Source organism: Nothoprocta perdicaria, unplaced genomic scaffold, assembly GCF_003342845.1.
Source record: "Nothoprocta perdicaria isolate Ctin4 unplaced genomic scaffold, notPer1 scaffold_90, whole genome shotgun sequence".
In the NCBI taxonomy this organism is placed as follows: Eukaryota; Metazoa; Chordata; class Aves; order Tinamiformes; family Tinamidae; genus Nothoprocta; species Nothoprocta perdicaria.
The window spans coordinates 2,109,867-2,128,288 of NW_020456199.1; the positions used below are offsets into that span (position 1 = coordinate 2,109,867).

Consider the following 18,422-nt stretch of genomic DNA (forward strand, 5'->3'; position numbering starts at 1 on the left):
AAGGACACAGCTTTTAAAGCACTTGTAAGAAAAGTAACAAATTTTAACTATTCTTAGCTATCTCAAAGAGTTTCAAGAAAAAGAGGCATATGTGAGTGGGGGGTGGGGGTGGGGAAGAAAATACAATCATTTTCCAAAGTCTCTTCGGTTTGGAACAATGCTCACTTTACAAAACTCTACTAAAGATAGTCATCTTTTCCATGTTATTTGCAAATTTCTGTCACTAAACCAAAAATCTCTTTTTGCCACTTGAGAACAGAGGACAAGTTTGGATACATAAATACCTATATGTATATATGTGTATATGTGTGTGTATATATATATATGTGTGTGTGTGTTTATATATATATCTATACACAAGTACATGTACACACAAATATAATATATATATATATGTACGAAGCTATTTTTTAAGCAAGTCTGTCAGTGTCCACTTAATATACACCTTCTTTTTCCTTTAGAAAGAGACTGAATAGAATGACAGGAAGGTGATCTTCAAAGGTTACTAGCTTCCACTCTTTCTTCCAACTAGAAAATATTACTGTTGCTTCCAGACAGTTAACCCAGAAATAAGATCCTGCAGGGATTCCCCTGCTGGAAGCACTAGGAAAGCAGCAGCGTCAGTGATACCTCAAGACCAAGAAATGTGCATATTCCCAATCCAGTTGTCCTCGGTCCAGGCTTACACTCTTTTTATGAATATTGTTCTAAGAAAGCATTGAATTGAAATTGTTTGATCCTGTAAGATGCCAGGCCTCTCAGCTCTAGCCCTGTCAAGTCCCATATTAATGCRGTCACATGAAAAATCAATACCTGGGCAAAACTGAAAAACTTGGCAGAATCAGGGCCAGAATACCCGGGGTTTTGCGGGACTAATCCCAGTGAYTTAAAAGTAACATTGAGTACTTTGCAACAAAGAAAACCAAACATGCTAAGTTTGCAAAATTTTGAACAAAGCAGCGTGGGTTATGGTTAAATGGCTCCACACCTCACTCTCAACCCCTCCTGGCATTTCCCATGCCTTAAGAACTGCTTTTTAAAGACTCTGGATTGTAACTGGGTGTAATACCACCCTTTTAAAACTCATCAGCTTATTCCTCATTCCTACATGGGTCAATATCTGGTCACAAGGATTTGTTAGGAGTTGGGGAATGAAGACAAGAAAATCTTAAAATCCAAATAAATAATCTTCAATAAATGTCTTTAAGTTCCACACATAAGAGTAATGCCATTAACTTGCTGTTATTAATTGAAGAAACAGTGAATTGATCTTTCACAACAGAATGAGCAATGTTAGTGTATCAATGTGAAGCAGCCAAAAACATACCTTTAACTTTTTATCACTGACAGTTTCATATTTATTCATTTAGATTCTCCATTTAGACATTACAGCAGTAATAAAATAACTGTACACTACTTCTGTTACAAATATAGATACTATTTAAAGTGACTTTACACACTCTAATGTAAGCATTTTTCACTCTAAACCAGGAATAAGTAGAGAAGACCAGTTCATCACCAGCAGCCTCTAGTAATGGTATCATCTGTTTTCTCTCCTCTTAGCCTATCACACTGTAGCTTCTAGAACAATTAATGAGACAGAAGATTTTTAGTTAATACATTTAGATCTAGTTATCACTTAGCTAATACTCTTTCACAGACATGCCTAATACTGTTTTTATCTGCGACTAAAACGAATGCTAGTTTCCTGTCTTTTTCATATTCATCTAATACTGGCCAAAACYATTTGAATTCAGCAATTTATCTTAAGTGACAGTTGATGCATTGACCTTCTTACTACAGTGCTCCTGCTTATCAACACAGGGGTCTTGATGTTAAAAAGACATATAYAACATGCTAATTAGCAATCTGCCTTTCTCCCTCAACAGTTTTAATGAAATGTTTCTGTAGGAAGGCAAACTGTGTCCAAAGTGTGCATTATCTGCCAGATTCCTAAAAGCTGAATAGCTTCTTGGCAAAACAGGAGAGTTCAGTGAGTAAGAAAATGTTTTAACAAGGAGATATGGGAAGCCTCAGGAAGCTGAGAACCATAWCGATCCTGAAGAAAAATTCCACAAATGCATCTTATTTACTAGGATAAACATTTGTGCCTGATAATCTCCAAGTAAGGTAGGTGGCGCTTGACCCTCCTGCTCAGCCTGATGGTCATCAGGTCATCAGAAGAGGAAGGAAGATCTGCTGTCTCTTGCTCACCATCCCTCTGCTGTGAAAGTCTCCAGCTCTCTGCCTATCTCCCTCCTCATCCAGGTAGGGCTCTAGCTTTGCTGCTACTTAAACCTCAACACCGATTTCTTCCACCTTAGTTCAGTGATTACCTGCAAGGCTCAGAGTGCAAAGTAAATCTGCCTTGATCTTGTTTGTTATGGTTCTGCTTCAAGCAGCTCCTGGATACTTCAGCACTGATACTCAATGTATCTTGCATGTTGGAATAGCCTTCACTTGTACACATTTCACACTGGGAAGGTTACTTGCAGACTCACATAAGCTAGAAAATGCTACTACGATAAAAGAAAATCCATCTAATACTGCAGTTGGTGGGCACCCTCATTCACCAGGGAAAGATTCTACGGGCAAACAGATTTTTCAAACCTGAGTACAATTTCTTTTCCTCTGAAAAACTTCCTCTCCCCTAGTTTAATCCCACTGCTTCTTAAAAAAAAAAAAAAAAAAAACCACATAGTTTCTTCTTTTTGGATATACCATGACTTACAAAACTTAAAAAAAAAAAATACAAAAGAAAACAAAACCACAAGAAAATCCAAGTCTTCCTCCCAGCTCCTTCTATTTGGGCATTGTGAAATAATGAAAATCACCTAAATTATTGAATCATCTGCCTCCACATTACCTGCTTTCCCTCTCCTCTAAAACCTACATATTTTGTCAATAATTTTTTCCCCAATAACCTTGCACTTTCTTTTGTTCTTGTCCTTGCCACTTCCTTGCAGATTTGAAGACTTTATTTCATCCARCATTTTCACTATATATTTCAAATATTCAAACCTCCAAGAAAAATATTCCAGTCTCTSTATAACAAAAAATCATACAGCTTTTTCGGTTGGTGGGTCACAAGTGATCATCATAATACTACTAGAAAAAAATACCCACGTCTTTACCATACACGTGACATAATTCCATCCCAGTGCTTTGACAGTAAGACAAATACTTCTACCATATACAAAAATATGATTAAATGTTATTTTTCTTTGTTGAAGTAACATGGTCCTGTGAAGCTGGAAGAACAAAAAGGCTATATAAACATTTCCATTCTCTTTGCTATGCGGAATGTAAATAGTAAGATCTTGTTGACCCTACTCCTCCGGGCAGTTGGTTCACGACAAAACAGTCAGAGTGACTGTTCCTTTTGTCCTTTTTAAAATAGCAACTGCTTCCTCATGGGTCACCCCTTCTAAACTCTGCCCATTCACAGCAATTATTTGATCCCCCCTCTTCAGGCGTCCGTCTTCTGCTGCTGCACCCTGCAATGATACAACACATAATTGCAGACTTGCGCATCTTATTGTCATAATAAATAAGACTCAGTGCCCTTAAGTCTTTCTATTTTCAGTGGTTCTGTCTTATTTACCACACACAGCAACGCACAGCAAGACAGTCTATGAGTTGCAGTACGCCTCGCCTTCTCTAAGTTGAATCTCATCTAGAAGTTGTATCTACTGAACTTTCACACTCCTCAACTCTCCAGAACTAACTAGTATAAAACTTTCAAGATCAAGAGTGCTAAAAGTAAGATTTTTCGAACCCCGACAAAGCATTCCTCAATGGATGTTAGAAATTTGGTAATCAAACCCAAGCCTATACTTTGACTTAAATGAAAGTCTGGAGCATTTGATTCTCTTTTTTGCTGACTCAGGACTGTCTCCTAAGCAGTTCAAGCTATTCAATCCAAAGCAGGACCTGAACTTCTCCAAAACTCAGGACCAAGTTCTCCTATTTTGTATTAATCTACATTTCAGACTCTTAATTAAAACAAATAAAATGGCCCCATCTACTTCCTGAAGACCATACAACCCCAGAATAAGCTGGGTGCTGAATTTTCAAAGCATATGCATAGGTCCAGTTTCTGACAGCTGAAACAGAACCTGCCATACACGATATAGAAGTTATGAGTCTTTCTACACGTACAGCCTTCAAATGGTACGAACATGTTTTGAGTAGTACATGCATTAGCAAAGGAAAGCAATTAGAAATTGTTAACAGCGCCCTGGCTTCAGACTCAGGCCATGCTTTGGCCATACTGAAGATTAATTAAAAAATATCTTGATTGAACAAATTTATACTCAATCATTTACCTTTGCAAATACTGTCTTCACATAAATAGGCAAATCTCCATGGGGACTGCCATATCCCCCCACAATACTAAAGCCCAGGCCATCTGGTCCTCGATCCAGAGTGATAGTCTTATACTGAGGAGGTCTGAAAAAAAGAACAATTGGTATTTCTACATTCTCTTATTTTARGTTTTCAGTATGTAAAATGTTCAACACAAAACATCTTTCATTTCAAGCTAAGTAATGCATTTTGCTTTCTACTGTAACTATAAATACATTAATCACATTGTGCTGGACATTTTAATTCATGTAAAACAATAATTCTGTATAACACTCTCATTTAGCTAGCTACTTCACACACTCCTTGCATGCCTTTTCCACACAGCCCAAAACACAGTTTCTTTGGCATGTTCCTTTAGYAGTTCTTACTAGCCACAAACAGTTGCAACACCAGTATCCCAAACCTCAAAGGACAAAAGGCACAACCTATAATAAAATATAACTTTAAAAAACCTGTAACAGTTGCTAASAAAAGCCTAAAAGTAGCTATCGTAGTTGTTTGCAAGTTTTAAGTGCTCCCTTCCTTCTCTGAAATATGACTGTATATTTGTATATATAGGCATGGTCTATATGTTAGTTGTCCACATTAACTTCTTATGTTTGTGTGCATAAAGAACTCCATTCTCTCTTTCCCTGTTCCTAAAAGAAAAATGCCTCAGATTATTTACAGTGTTTGAAGCAAAATTTGCTCAGCAATAGCTAGAGCTCTATCCTGCAGTATTATGGATCATACTAATTAGGAATTACAGGTTTCTGATGGTCTGGTGCTAGGAAGCACAGCATGGAAGCTAGGAATGTGCTAGGAAGCACAACATGTGACATCCTGGACATTTTGGGTGAATCACCTAATCTCAGTTATGAACAGCACAAGGACAGGGTCTGCTTACAGTGAAGAAATCAAATCACATTGTAACTCTACAGAGGGGGAAAAGGTAGCACAGTGAATTTTATCAGGAAAAAACRGGTATATGACCTGTAGGTATCACGTATACAAAGTGTGTCTGCCATAATTATGTTAAACCATTCATATTTTTTAGAATTTGCAAGCTTTTYAGAAGGTGTACCACTTAAAATAAGAAGCAACAAGGGTTGTATATAATATATTGACTCACCCTAAATCATCCTGAAAAATGCTGGTCGAAGTTAGCCCTGTAAATGACAGATTGGATGTAGGTAGATCCTGCTGCTGACCAGTTATGACACTCACATCTCCTCCAGCTACAACCTAGGAACAGAGTTGGTATGCCAATAAAATGATAATACTGACTCTTAAACAACTCATTGTATTAGCTAACAAAATGGCTTTCAGAAAATTAGTTATCATAGCTTGCCACATTTCTTACATAGAAAAAGGCAATTTGCTAAAATTCCAAGGAAAAGAAGTATGCGCTGGGTTCCCACTGTCTCTCCCAGTTTCCTTGCAACRCAGCCTTTTCACAAAGAATACTGCCAACATCACTGAATTATCTTTTACCTGCAGCTCAACAGTGCCCGAAGCACTCTTCAAGAGACTAACAGCTTGGGAGTGAGTCATGCCCTCAGTAGATGTTCCACAGATACTGACAATCCTGTCCCCAACCTGCAAAAGTGCAGAAGAAAAGGTAGGATATGTAGTTATCAATAAAAAGTAAATATGCATAGATTTACCTCTCATTTTTTTCCAGCAACACCAGATCTGATTATCTGGATTTAACTGTTTTTTTTTTTTTTTTTCTTTCAACAATGCATGATATAACAAAGGAAACTACCATCTCTATATAGCACATTTTCTCTGCAAGGTATAAAGTGAGCCAGGATATGAGCTGATACAGAAGTAGGAAACAATGTCACAACTTCAAAGTTATATTAGTCCAGTGCACTTTATTCTTTCCAGTGTAAGAAAATAATGACTCTTTAAATAATTGATGCTAATATTTGAGGAACACAGAGTACATAGTAAATGAACTTCTATTATTTTGTGTATCTTGAATATGGACAGGCTGATGTAGTTAATTCATACCACAGATTATGTGTTCAAACTCAATCTTGAAATAACCCCTTCATCTCCCAAGAGGTACAACTAAGCATCAGATCTGATTTGCAGAACATTGTTCTGATCCAAACTCCCTACACCGAGTTCTCTACTAGCTCTGTGACACAAGACTGGTTTAGTACCTCTTTCTCATGCATTAGCATTACCTTTTACAAATTACCCTTTGGTACATTGTCAATTGAGTTACTCTCAATCTTGTGAATTGAGTTACTCTCAATCTAAACAGCAACGATTGTGGTTAAATCCAGAGGCACTCACAGCTATACCATATTTTGGTAATCTAGTGCCTTTCCAATCCAATCTTTACCAAGTGTTTAACAATTAACTTACTCTGAGTTTCTGAGTCTGAGCTGCAACTCCGTTTGGATGCATCATGGCGATAAAAATAGGGACATCTCCAAGAGGACTTCCTACCCCTCCAGCAATGCTTACACCTAGTGAATCTGCAGGGCCCTGTTAAGTAATGAGAGTTAAGTAATGAAAACGAATTAGATCTTTCTGGAAAGAAAATTATATGAGCAGAATTTGTAGACTCAACTCAAAAATAAAAAAGAAATCAGAATGCTCTTTTCTCAAGCTACATTTTCAATTACAGCTTTTGTCTCCTATGGGGAAAGCACAAAAAGCAAAATATATGTATATTTTTTCCTATCATCTGCAGGTGAAAACTTGCTAGCACTCTTGCATGGCTTACAATACTGGATGCTTACAAAAGCCAGACTTATATCTGTAAAGTATAGAGGATATAGGCAAAAACAACCAGACAGATGGGATTATATCATCTCCTGCTAAGAATTAYCTGAAAACTAGAAGCAATCTTTATGCTCCCCCTAGTGTCTCACTGTTGAAGGACAAAAATAACCATTATTTCACCACAGTACATTACCTCACTAAGCTAGGATCCAAAGTCACTATCATAAAGAGGCGTTTGTAGAGTCTACTTTGAGAAGAGGCTATCTAAATACAAGCTATGTAATCTGAGAAGCAGGCTGACAAATAAAGTCAAACAAATTAATATATTTTGGACAGTCAGAAATAGTCTCTGGCTTAGACCATCTATTTCTGAAGATGAATAAGTAATTTGAATTTCATTGTTTAAAATCTGCTGAGAATTAAAATCCTCCTCTAATACAAACATCTTCTTTTTGCAACAATAGTGAGGAGAAAACCCAGCTCTTGTATAAGWACCTAAATGTTATGCAATCAGAAAAATATAAAATTGAAAAAATGGGCTTACAACTTTCAGGCTTCACTAAAACTGACTCTGTTTTCAATCTAAACAGTAAAACAAATGACCCTTACCTCTTTCCCTTCACTTTCAAAATAGTGATTTATTTTACACAAGAACATAGACACTGGGAGTCACACATTTTTGACTTGAAAAAGTCAAAAAAGTCCAAATTTCTACTTTTAYGTAAACATAGCTACTGACCATTCGTATAGAATATGTTCATGATACATACCATTTCATATTTTGGCTTACCTTTTTTATTTCAACTGTTCTTAATCCCTGTATTTCAGAAGTTGCTGTAAAATAAATTCCGAATAGCTGTTAAACTAATATTTTAAAGATGCTTTTCCACTGAAGTCATCCAAACTCATGATCATGAGCCTATCTTTTTGCTAGTTTATTATAGACATATGCATATGTTTTAAACAGGTTTTGTAAGTGGCCGTCATTACAATAACAGAATTGAAATACTTCTAGGAAGGATAACAAAGGTCATTTATTCATTCTAACATTTTAAATAACTCCTGGAAAAATACTGCCAWGAATGCTCAAATCAAATAGAAAAACTACTTCAAGCAATATTTAGGATGCTAATAACTTTGTTTTAAAGTTATTTTGTTTTCTTGTTTAGCACAAGAAAACTATCCCATATTTATTACAATGTAGTTATCAGGCTTAATAACTATACTGTATCAACAACTGACCATTGATTTTCATGCGTGATATAGATTAATTATAAAATTGTGGTTCAGTTTGCATTCTCACCATCTAAACTGCTCCTAAGAGAACCTGCTAGTTCTTTTGTAAAAGGCTATTTAAAGGTAAATAATATGTACTACAAAATAACTACCCCCCCAACATTTTAATCACTTTCAGGCCCATTTTGCACAACGACAATGAGACAAAGCAAAGGGYATCAGCTACCAATTTACAGGTAATAAATAGCAAAAGAAACAGAGGAGCCTTACTTGTATTCTTCTTGAGACCACTTTCAAAGACCTCAGGCGCACTGGAACCAGAAACCGGGAAACTGAATGATGAGAGGCTGCCACTTCCTTCACTGACCTAAATACAGTATTRCACTGGGATTAGACAGCAGCCTCAGACTCTCAATTTGCTAGAAAGTAAAAGCATAATCTCCCATATTCAGTTATTTTACTTCTGCTTAACTGTTCCCAGTTAAAGCTGATACACTAAATCTCCACATATTTTTAGAGCATTTGATATGGCTCTGAGTTTAAAAAATGTGATTAGACCAASAGAGGTTGGATGGCTTAAATCCCTGCACTGGCTTTAACTTCTGCTGATGATGGCTGGGTTTTGACCTTAATTGTGCACTATCCATTACTTTGTAAGGATCTTCAGGTACAGACATTGGCCACAGTTATCGAAGTGGACGATAGACAAATAAAACATTTATGCGTTTTCATGTGTACTCCTGCATTCACCCAGGCACTCCATCCAGGAACTACTAGACTTCCACTCAGATACATGTACACAGACCCCAGAAGGACTTTTGCTACACTCATGCATTGATTTAAAGAAACAAAGGAGCTCATGCTGTGCCGAATTCACTGATGGTGACATAGACTCTTCAAAACATTCATCACTTCAAAACATTCATCAACAAAGGAGATTAAGATTCCACAAAGCCTGACTACTTTCATCTTGCTGGGCATTACCCTTTTTGAAGGGAATGCAATGTTTCAGCCCTTACTCAGCCTTAGCCTGTTTAACTTAAAACTTCAGAAGGAAAAGTTTAATTATCTTCACTCCTCTATGATCTGCACACCCAATATAAAACTAGAACTGTTCTAAGATGAGCAGTGAGTTCTTCAGAAACACAGTTCCTACCAAAAACCCTCAAACTTGCTTTATCTGAGATCCACAATGTGAGCTGCTATGGCATCAAGGACGTGGTCACATGCAGAAACTGACGGGAAGTTTAGAATACCAACTGCCTACTGACAGCAAGACCAGCTTACTTCTAGCTTACTGCATAAGCCTGATACTGCAGAAGGGTGCAAGTTTGCTGCTTTTTGTCACAATGCTTATAGTGAGAATATGAAAACAAGTTCATGGGGTTTCCAGAAACACTATTCTCTTACAGCAGAAGCACTTCTAAAGTAACCAAGAGGCTTAAAGCCTACTCCAAATTCTCCACATATCCATGAGAATCAGAGCTCTGTCTGCTTCCCAGGATGCAGCCTTAAAAACATATTTAGGCAACACAGCAAAGTTACTTCTGGAAATTTTTTTTGGCTTGGATTGTTTCTTTAAGAGATACAATATGTGAAAATGAGCACATAAAATGGCTACCAGAAAGCTGTGAAGTACATAAAAGCTCCTACRTTAATTCATCTTGGATCCGGTATGTGGAAATTCATTGTCATCACAAAACCAGTTCTTTCTATTTTGCTTTCATTATTTAACCACATTWGAATTCTTCCAAACTAAACAGTTTTACAGTTACAAACCTGGCTGCTCTGGGATGTTCTCCTCTCAGAATGGAACGGACCAGCTTTTATTCTTCCAACCTCTAGTCTCACTGTACCTAATGAACACTAAAGAAACAGTAATTTATAATGTGTCTTTTCTAAGAAGAAGAATCCCATTAAAACATATTTCAATACTTAATTAACTCATTAAATGACAGAAGAAGAAAAATAAAGGGAAAAAATACAGGACTAACATCTCTACAATGAGCCCTGAATTCATGGCAGGATCACAGCCCTACCAGCTAGGTATGGCAAAATGGTCAACAAAGAGGAGGAAATCTTCTGCATTAACCAATATTACAGTGCAGTCATGAGAATTATGTAGGAACTTAATTCTGTTGCTTTTCAAATAAATTGGAGAAGTATTGATTTCCAAATATATTTTCAAGATATTATTTTTTAAAGATCAATGGAAGTGGAGTATTTTCAAAGTAATCACTTAAAACAGTACAAAATCTCAAATTATCAAAGATTATTTCTGTTTATGTAGCAGGAACATGTTATTTAAATTAGCAGTGAGCCATCTTATTCCTGCTGTTGAAACTAYCAGATTCTGAGTAGATTTTCCAAAAGTTCATTTGTGACTTAAATGTCCTTTCTACACCTGTTTCCCAATAGGAATTTAGGTAAGGCGGAATATTGGGAGATCCTTCCACTACTCCTTGGAGATTTGAATTTAAGGCATAGTTATAAGTATCTACATGGATACACAACATATGGATGCATACTTCAGAAGAAAATTCACCATGGAATCATGATATTTAGAAATCAAGAAATCAGGTTGATTTTGGAAGCAGACAGATATAAAATTATCACAAACTTTTAAAAATCTGGACTTCTGAAATAACTCAGAGKTAAAAGTGCCAAGACAAGAATATCTATCCGCAGGGTATTCAAATACAGAAATTTAAATATTTTATTATTTAGCTTTTCTGTCTTCATTCCACAGGGAAATTATTAATACAGACTCCTTTATCCTTTCAGCCAAATAAATTAATATTACAGTCCGTATTTACATATCATGCTGTATTATATCAAGTACTTCATGTTTTTGTCAGAAAATTCACCATAAGAATCTATCAAAAACAATAGGATATAACCACTCAAATAAATTTTCCATATCGTACAACTAGCATAAATAGTTATTATGCTCTTAGAAGTGACACAAATCAGAGATTCTTCTATATTCTGTGACTGACATAATCAGGGCTCTCACAAAAGCATTTTTTGCTATGGACCGTTCTTGTCCAAAATGGAAAGTTTATGAAGCAGTGTATGTATCTACAATTACCAAATCCTCACAGAAAATGCAAACCCACAAATGAGATTTAAAATTTATTATGCATGAAACTGTGAGGTAATACTTTTCAACTAACCTTGTGAATATATCAATTCACATTAAGTTTTATTAAGACTTCCCTTCATGAAATCTCACATTTGACAAATCATCAAGCCAAATGAGGGAAAAGAATCATCAGCTTTTCACACTGCAGTGATGTTAATAATAATAGTAATATCAAGAACAGGAAGAGTTTTAAGCCTGTGAGCACATTCAGGTGGACTGATTACAAATAAAATATATTTGGATGATCAAAAGATCCCAGATAACTTTCCAACAGTAATTATTTCATATTTCTAACACAATATATTTCAAACAATTCAGGACAAAGCTCTCCTAGATCTTACTCTTGCAGGTGAAAACAGAACAGATTCCTGAATTAAAAATGGTGACAGCCTACATRTGAGAGATCATACTTTATTCCATTTATACTGCATGAACTAAACAGAACCTTTAACAACAATATACTAAAGTATTAAAGGCCTATATTAGAGGTCTTTTTTTTTTTCCCCTCACAACTAGGATAATAAATTACAAGCACCAAGTAAGATGAAGTATTTAAACCTTTGAAAGGCAAATGATAAATGGTAGCTAAAAGCATTCATTTAGATACTCCAAAACCCTCACAAAATGATAAAAAAGAAGGAAGCTTTCCAAATAGAATAGAAATTTCATTAAGGAAAGATGTAAAAACACAGAATATAAAGAAACACATCCTTTGATGTATAATTAACATATCAGATAAGAATGGAAAATACTATTGCCCCAGAAAAGCATATTAATGAGTTCACTACCCAAACGCACATCCCGYTCTGGCCTTCTCACTCATGGATGCATGCTAAAAATACAGGAAAAGTGTTTTAAAAAATCAAAATCATACAGGAACTGTTCAAGACCTGGAAAAATCTACCTTTTAATATGAGTTCAAAGACRCATGATCTCCTCTATGCATCCAAGAGTCAATTGTGAGTAATGTCTGTTAAAATTTTTCCAGTAGTACAATTTTCCATTAGAAAATGCTAACTTGATGAAATCCTAACATACAGAAGGAATGTCTCAAGGCCTTGGTTGGAAAACAGAGAAGCTGGCTGACCAGCTGGACTTCCTGCCAGACCACAGGAAATTCTGTATTTCTAACTTCATTCATTTTTGCAAGTAAGGGGACGAGACCAGAAACTCAGAATTCCTTGTGAACATAAATTCTGGTTCCTGAACGCTGCAGATCTGAGGTTACTTCAGTTATGCTTCTGGAAAAGTGAATTCTGACACTAAATGACTAGTTAACYGGAAAAGGTATCACTGAATTTAGTGGATGTAAGTTAATGAGACATACACACACAAAAATTACATGCACGCTAATAACTGTGAAAATATCACTTGCTGAGTGGGAYAAAAAATCTGAAGTTCTTGATCATTTAAGCCAATTCCAAGTATTTTTCTAAAGATATGAGACATTTAAACAKTTAAAAGTTTGCTGGAGATTTACAGAGCTAGATTTTAGATTGAGGTWGGTAAAAATCTTCTATAGCCCTACGGTGCCATTACTATTACTATGGTGCCAGTTTCATCAGGAAATATACTAAAGTTTAAATGCTTTAACCTTCAGTTTGGAAGCAATAACCTTAAATTTGGAAAGAAAGCTCATTCCTACTATCATCTCATTAACAGCAGGAACACATTGAATAAAACTTAAACTTCCAGAAAATCTGGATCCCAGCTTTACACTTTTATCTACTTCCAGTTTCACTGATACCTTTAGCAAAGCTGCAACAGCCTCCTGGTTAGCATTTCTAACGTCTTCTCCATTCACTGTCAATATCTGATCTCCTTGCATCAATCTCCCATCAGTATCYGCTATCCCTCCTTTGACAATGTCTGACACAAACACCCCTGTATCATTTCTGGAAAAGAAAAAAAAAAAAAAAAAAAAAAAAAAACAAGAAGAAGAAAATGGTTTTCTGCATTACAGCAGTACTGAAAGACTATTTTCATTCTTTGACTTCTTCAAGCTCCTGCTTGCAACTGAGAACACAATGTCCTCTCATTTTTGTTGTGCACTGTTTGGATAGTTCCTGCAGGAAAGGCCAGCTATCTTGAGCAAACAAATGACGCTGAGGCAGAAGCATTGCCTCAGAGCCCAATGGATATTATCACTGCATCACAATGGACAGTACAAGCATGCCCACCAAATCCCAGACACTCACCCTATGTGCACATTCATACCTTTTCCCAACTATACTCAGTCCAAGGCCTTTACCAGGCTTCTTTTGCAGCTCTATATTAAGTACATCATACATGTCTTCCTCCTTGTACTGGGCCTCATCTCTGTATACAGTTAGACGAACTTTTTGTGGTGTCTGTCTGAGGACATTTATCGCTTCATCATGTGTGGCATTCCTGAGGTCAATTCCATTCACCTACAAGGTAAGCATACGCTGATAAATTATGCAAGGCTTTCCAATGCACAAATGRAAGAGGTGTAATTAGTTACTGGCAATACACAGCAGTCAAAAAAAKACAACAGACCTCTAATATCTGATCCCCAGCCCACAATCTCCCATCTTTAGATGCCGCTCCTTCTTCATATACTTCATGGATAATGATTGCTCCCTGTAAATAAATAACAAAAACACACTATGTGATGCAAGAATATCCGCTTTGTGCACWGCAAGAATATCATGCCCCTGCTTTATTGTAAATTGTACAACTACCAAATTAACCAAAAAGTGGCAAACCAAGTCAAATGACCRATGAACAAATTATCAAACTATTTAAGGTCACTTCTAACTTTTTATTACATTTTTTTGGTTTGTTTGTTTGACATTTTGTTTGACATTATCCTGCCTGTTTTTCTTTGGTATCTTTCCATAAATGTCACAAAACCATACAAAGACAAAATCTTTTCCATCAGATATTTTAACGACATTATGCCATTTCACTTGAGGYACACAGTTTTTTTTTCCAACCAACCAGTAATGTGTCTGCTCCTCCAACAATGCTCAGACCAAGACCAGTTCGTCCTTTGGAAATATCAATGGTTGTTTCACATCCAGGGATAATGGGACAGGTAGCTGGGTCAGAAGCTAATGTGGCTGGAGTTGAAGATCTGCTTGTGTCTAAAACAAGAATTAAACACCCTTGTTACAGTACGAAGTCCTGATATCATAAARGTTACTTTAAAATAGAGTCCACTGGCAACTCAAGAGCAGTATTTGACCTACAGAGCACYTTCTCATTGCAAAACACTCATGTATTGAAGCAGTTATTCACTCCCTTACTATGAGGCAAGCACAGTCCTGAACTTTCAGTCACAGCTGCCCAGTCTTGGTGCCATCAGGTACCATGTTCACAGTTTTGAGTTTGCTGGGGACATTAACTGCACCACATACAACGCCCTATATTTGTAATGCTTAAATCTCATAATTTGGCCAGTCAAATGTGCTGTTGAGCACACATAATGTATTAAGAGTGATTTTAAAATATAAGATAAAAAGACAAAAAAACCCATAAATTTAAATATATATTCCAGCAAAGCTGAAACACAGATTACTGATAAACAGAGCACATGTTATACTTCAAACAAATGTATACAAGGATGTCAGCCTGCACTTACATAAAGTGCAGGTGTAAAGTTAATGTGCACCTAAACAAATACTCTAGCTCTGATTCAGATTAGTATGATGCGCTTAGAGAAAGATGTGTGATGCAAATACAGTGACATTTCTCACTTTCAACAATCTGCAGACAAGCCAAAGCATGTACATATATTACTAGATCTAGTGATCCTCAAGCTTATTTACTTACATCAGTATGCTTGTCCACCTTTAACACACTTTTGACATGTACAACTTTTGGAAGGAAGAAGTCCCACAATCCAAATATATATTCTAATCAAGCAAACGTATGTTACCTTGAAAAGTTCCTCCTGACTTTGCAACATAACATACATTTTTATACAATAAGTTACATGTGATCATAAACAAGGTTAGTGTATCTGCTATGCCACAAATGGATCTTTGGCTTGTTTTTTGAGGCAGTTGGAAAAAAAAAAAAAAAAAAGGAAAAAAAGAAAAGAAAGAGGGAAAGGAAGGGCAGGCTAGCAATTTTAAAAGGATTTGAACTTATGTGAACTTATGTGTGTTAAAACAATAAATCAGCAACCAAAACACCTGGAATTTTAAGATCATGTCTGCCACTGATGTCCTGACTGATTTTAAAAGGAACACCTAGCCGAGGCTCTTCCAAAAGGTAAAATCAAACAACTAAAACATTTAAAGCATTTAAAACAAGAGTGCTGATTAAAAGAAATTCCACTGGAACTGAGAAATCAGTCATTCTACAGCATATATAGAAATGTTTATTCTGAAGTATAAATGCACCTTTATACTACTCTTAAGAAATACTTAAGATGTAGTGTGAATATTAGATCCTTCTGGAACAGTAAATCTCAAACCTAGCTAAGGCCTCTGATGGAAACCAGAAGCATGATGAAAATAATCCAAGGGTAAATCTGTGGATTACTGATAGATCTGTAGTTCCAGTAAGAAAAGTCCCTTTGTGTAAGGTGAGAAACTGCTTATGCTTTGGGGAATCAAGTCTAAAGTAAGGTAACTCTGTCCAAAAGACATATAGCATAAATGAAACACAACCAGCATGAACCAAAGATTTGGAAGGGAGCCTTCAGATACAAAGTGGTCCTTACCTAGTTAGCTGCATCAGTAATAATATGTTTGGCCCAAAACTGCTAGATTTTGGTGTTGGTAGCATGAAATTTAGGTATAGAAACAGAAATGAGATCAATAAGAAATAAGAAATTAGTGAGACCTGATGAGGCAAACTGAGGTAAGAAGAGACAGCTTTTAAGGGAAGAGAGAAATATAACAGAATTGTAACTTAGTAGCTCTCAGACAATTTGTGAGACTTTCTTATAGTAATATAATTGTGTATCAATGTTATTAATAATAATTCATAATAGATCACTAGTAAGTAGTAATAGTGGTGTATTATTATAACATGTATATTATTACTGTGATACACTCATTAATCATTTAAGGTTAGTTTATTAGTGCTGTGTTGCTTTACCAATAAYCATGATAAACATTTCAACACAGTCCCACTCATTCTCTTGCTCTAAGAAGACTGACATGACTTTTCTCACCACTTTAAAGGAAATTATTCCCAATTTATCCTGGACAATGATGGCATGGGCACTCACCGCATTGACTTTGGGATGGAGGAGGAAATTCTAGAGGTTTAACTTACTAGAGGTTTAGCTTACTTACTACATTAAACTTACAAGTGGAGATCCATTATTGTATTTAGATTGATCTATATTGCAGAAGACATCTGCGCAGGAAGTAAACAATTTTAAGAGGTGTTTTCATTTCTATCTTACAACCCTCATATGAAGGTGGACACACATGCAGAGAACTTACTTCTGATGGCCTCTGGTTCTGGTGAGCCCGAGGCAGGGGCACTTGGGGGCTGCTGGATATTCCTCCTCTCTGCTAGGGCAGAGCCAGCAGGGACTGGGGCTGCACTTACACTATCCAGCTCTGCTGAGTTGATTGTCAGCTTCACGGTGGCTTTGGATGTCTTCAGGAGACTGATGAACTGAATGATAAGGAGAATGGATGGTAAAGAATGTAACTGCACTGCTCAGTTGTAAAACAAAAATCAGGTAGAACAACTTTTCTGGAAAGTGGAGCTAGGATTACAGTCCCACAATAGTTCTGAGCAATGAACAAGGATGAAAAATCATAATAGAGTTAATAGTGGAGAGGCAGGTCTGGCTAATGCCAATCCACTGGCTTCCACCAAACATGTCACATGAGTGCAGAAGTGTTTGGAGAGCTTCTCTACACAAAATATTATCTGTTTTTACAGTAAATAGTAAAAATAGTAAAAATAGTAAAAAAAATAATGAAAGGGTGGACTCCAATTCTGATCTCACTGTAATCAATGCAAAAACATCTATCAACTTAAACAACAAGTTATTATACCATCCAACAGCTCAATTAAACAGAAAGGTGGAAGAAAAAAATCGAAAATATTTTCTGAACCACAGGAGGGAGAGATGATGCTGGGCTTTAACAAAGAATTCAAGCAAACTCACAAAATTGAAACAAATTAAAGATCTGTGTTTAGGGGAAAAAAAAAACCCTTAAAAATTGCATTGCCATTGCAATGACAAAGGAAGAAATCAACTATGTCAGGCCTTGAATATACCAGCAGAATTAGAAAATAAGATTTTTCTTTTTCCAAAATTGAGGTTTTTCAGTTAATCATTTTGACACTTCTTCCAAAGTCTTCTCAATTCCCTACAACCAACCTCATAACCCCTTTGACATTTAATGCAGAGACAACAGCACTCTGAGGGATGAATACTCTCCTAACCAGCTTTTAACAAATGTAAAAAGATCTTCTGACATTAAAGAACTATCTCTTTTGGTAGCAGAGGAGATGCCATTAAAAAAAAAGGGTCACAATTCAGCAATAATTCATGGCCTTTATGCCACAAATATGTGTCTCTTGATATAACAAATCTGAACCACAGACATCCATACACACAAACCAAAAAAAAATTTTGTAGCACACAGCAAAGCTATTCTCACAGCGAATTAATATGAAAATAGAAACTGAGCTTTTGATTCAGGCTCTATCCTATTCCCAGATGCTTTTTTTCTCATACAGACAAGCCCATGGGTCTTCAGTTCTTTATCCAGCTTTGAAAATGCAGTCAGAGTACTGCTATGGAAACCTTGGTTTTGTTGCAGATACAAGGATTTCAATCATTTAGCATTAGTTTCTGCAGAGTTCCTGATACTCCAGAATCACCTTTTCTACTGGATAGCCTACAACAATTTCATCATCCACTGCCAGAATTTGATCCCCAACTTTGATTCGTCCATCCTAGAAACAAAAGAGAAAACAAAATATTAGCTCTGCATGCTAT

General features: G+C 36.2%; 1 protein-coding gene across 1 annotated transcript in view; it reads right to left on the reverse strand.

The window, feature by feature from the left end:
* Positions 1-3,019: 3,019 nt before the first annotated feature.
* Positions 3,020-18,422, reverse strand: part of MPDZ (multiple PDZ domain crumbs cell polarity complex component) — an 82,568-nt gene continuing 67,165 nt past the window's right edge. The window contains exons 35-48 of the mRNA XM_026052730.1: positions 18,305-18,379; positions 16,903-17,080; positions 14,438-14,583; positions 13,994-14,077; positions 13,691-13,884; positions 13,221-13,368; positions 10,108-10,194; positions 8,599-8,695; positions 7,883-7,926; positions 6,730-6,852; positions 5,842-5,946; positions 5,480-5,592; positions 4,329-4,452; positions 3,020-3,497 (exon numbers count right to left, since the gene is read on the reverse strand). Of these exons, the coding sequence (XP_025908515.1) occupies positions 3,351-3,497; positions 4,329-4,452; positions 5,480-5,592; positions 5,842-5,946; positions 6,730-6,852; positions 7,883-7,926; positions 8,599-8,695; positions 10,108-10,194; positions 13,221-13,368; positions 13,691-13,884; positions 13,994-14,077; positions 14,438-14,583; positions 16,903-17,080; positions 18,305-18,379 (1,665 nt within the window). The 3' untranslated portion in view covers positions 3,020-3,350. The remainder of the gene's footprint in view (positions 3,498-4,328; positions 4,453-5,479; positions 5,593-5,841; positions 5,947-6,729; positions 6,853-7,882; positions 7,927-8,598; positions 8,696-10,107; positions 10,195-13,220; positions 13,369-13,690; positions 13,885-13,993; positions 14,078-14,437; positions 14,584-16,902; positions 17,081-18,304; positions 18,380-18,422) is intronic.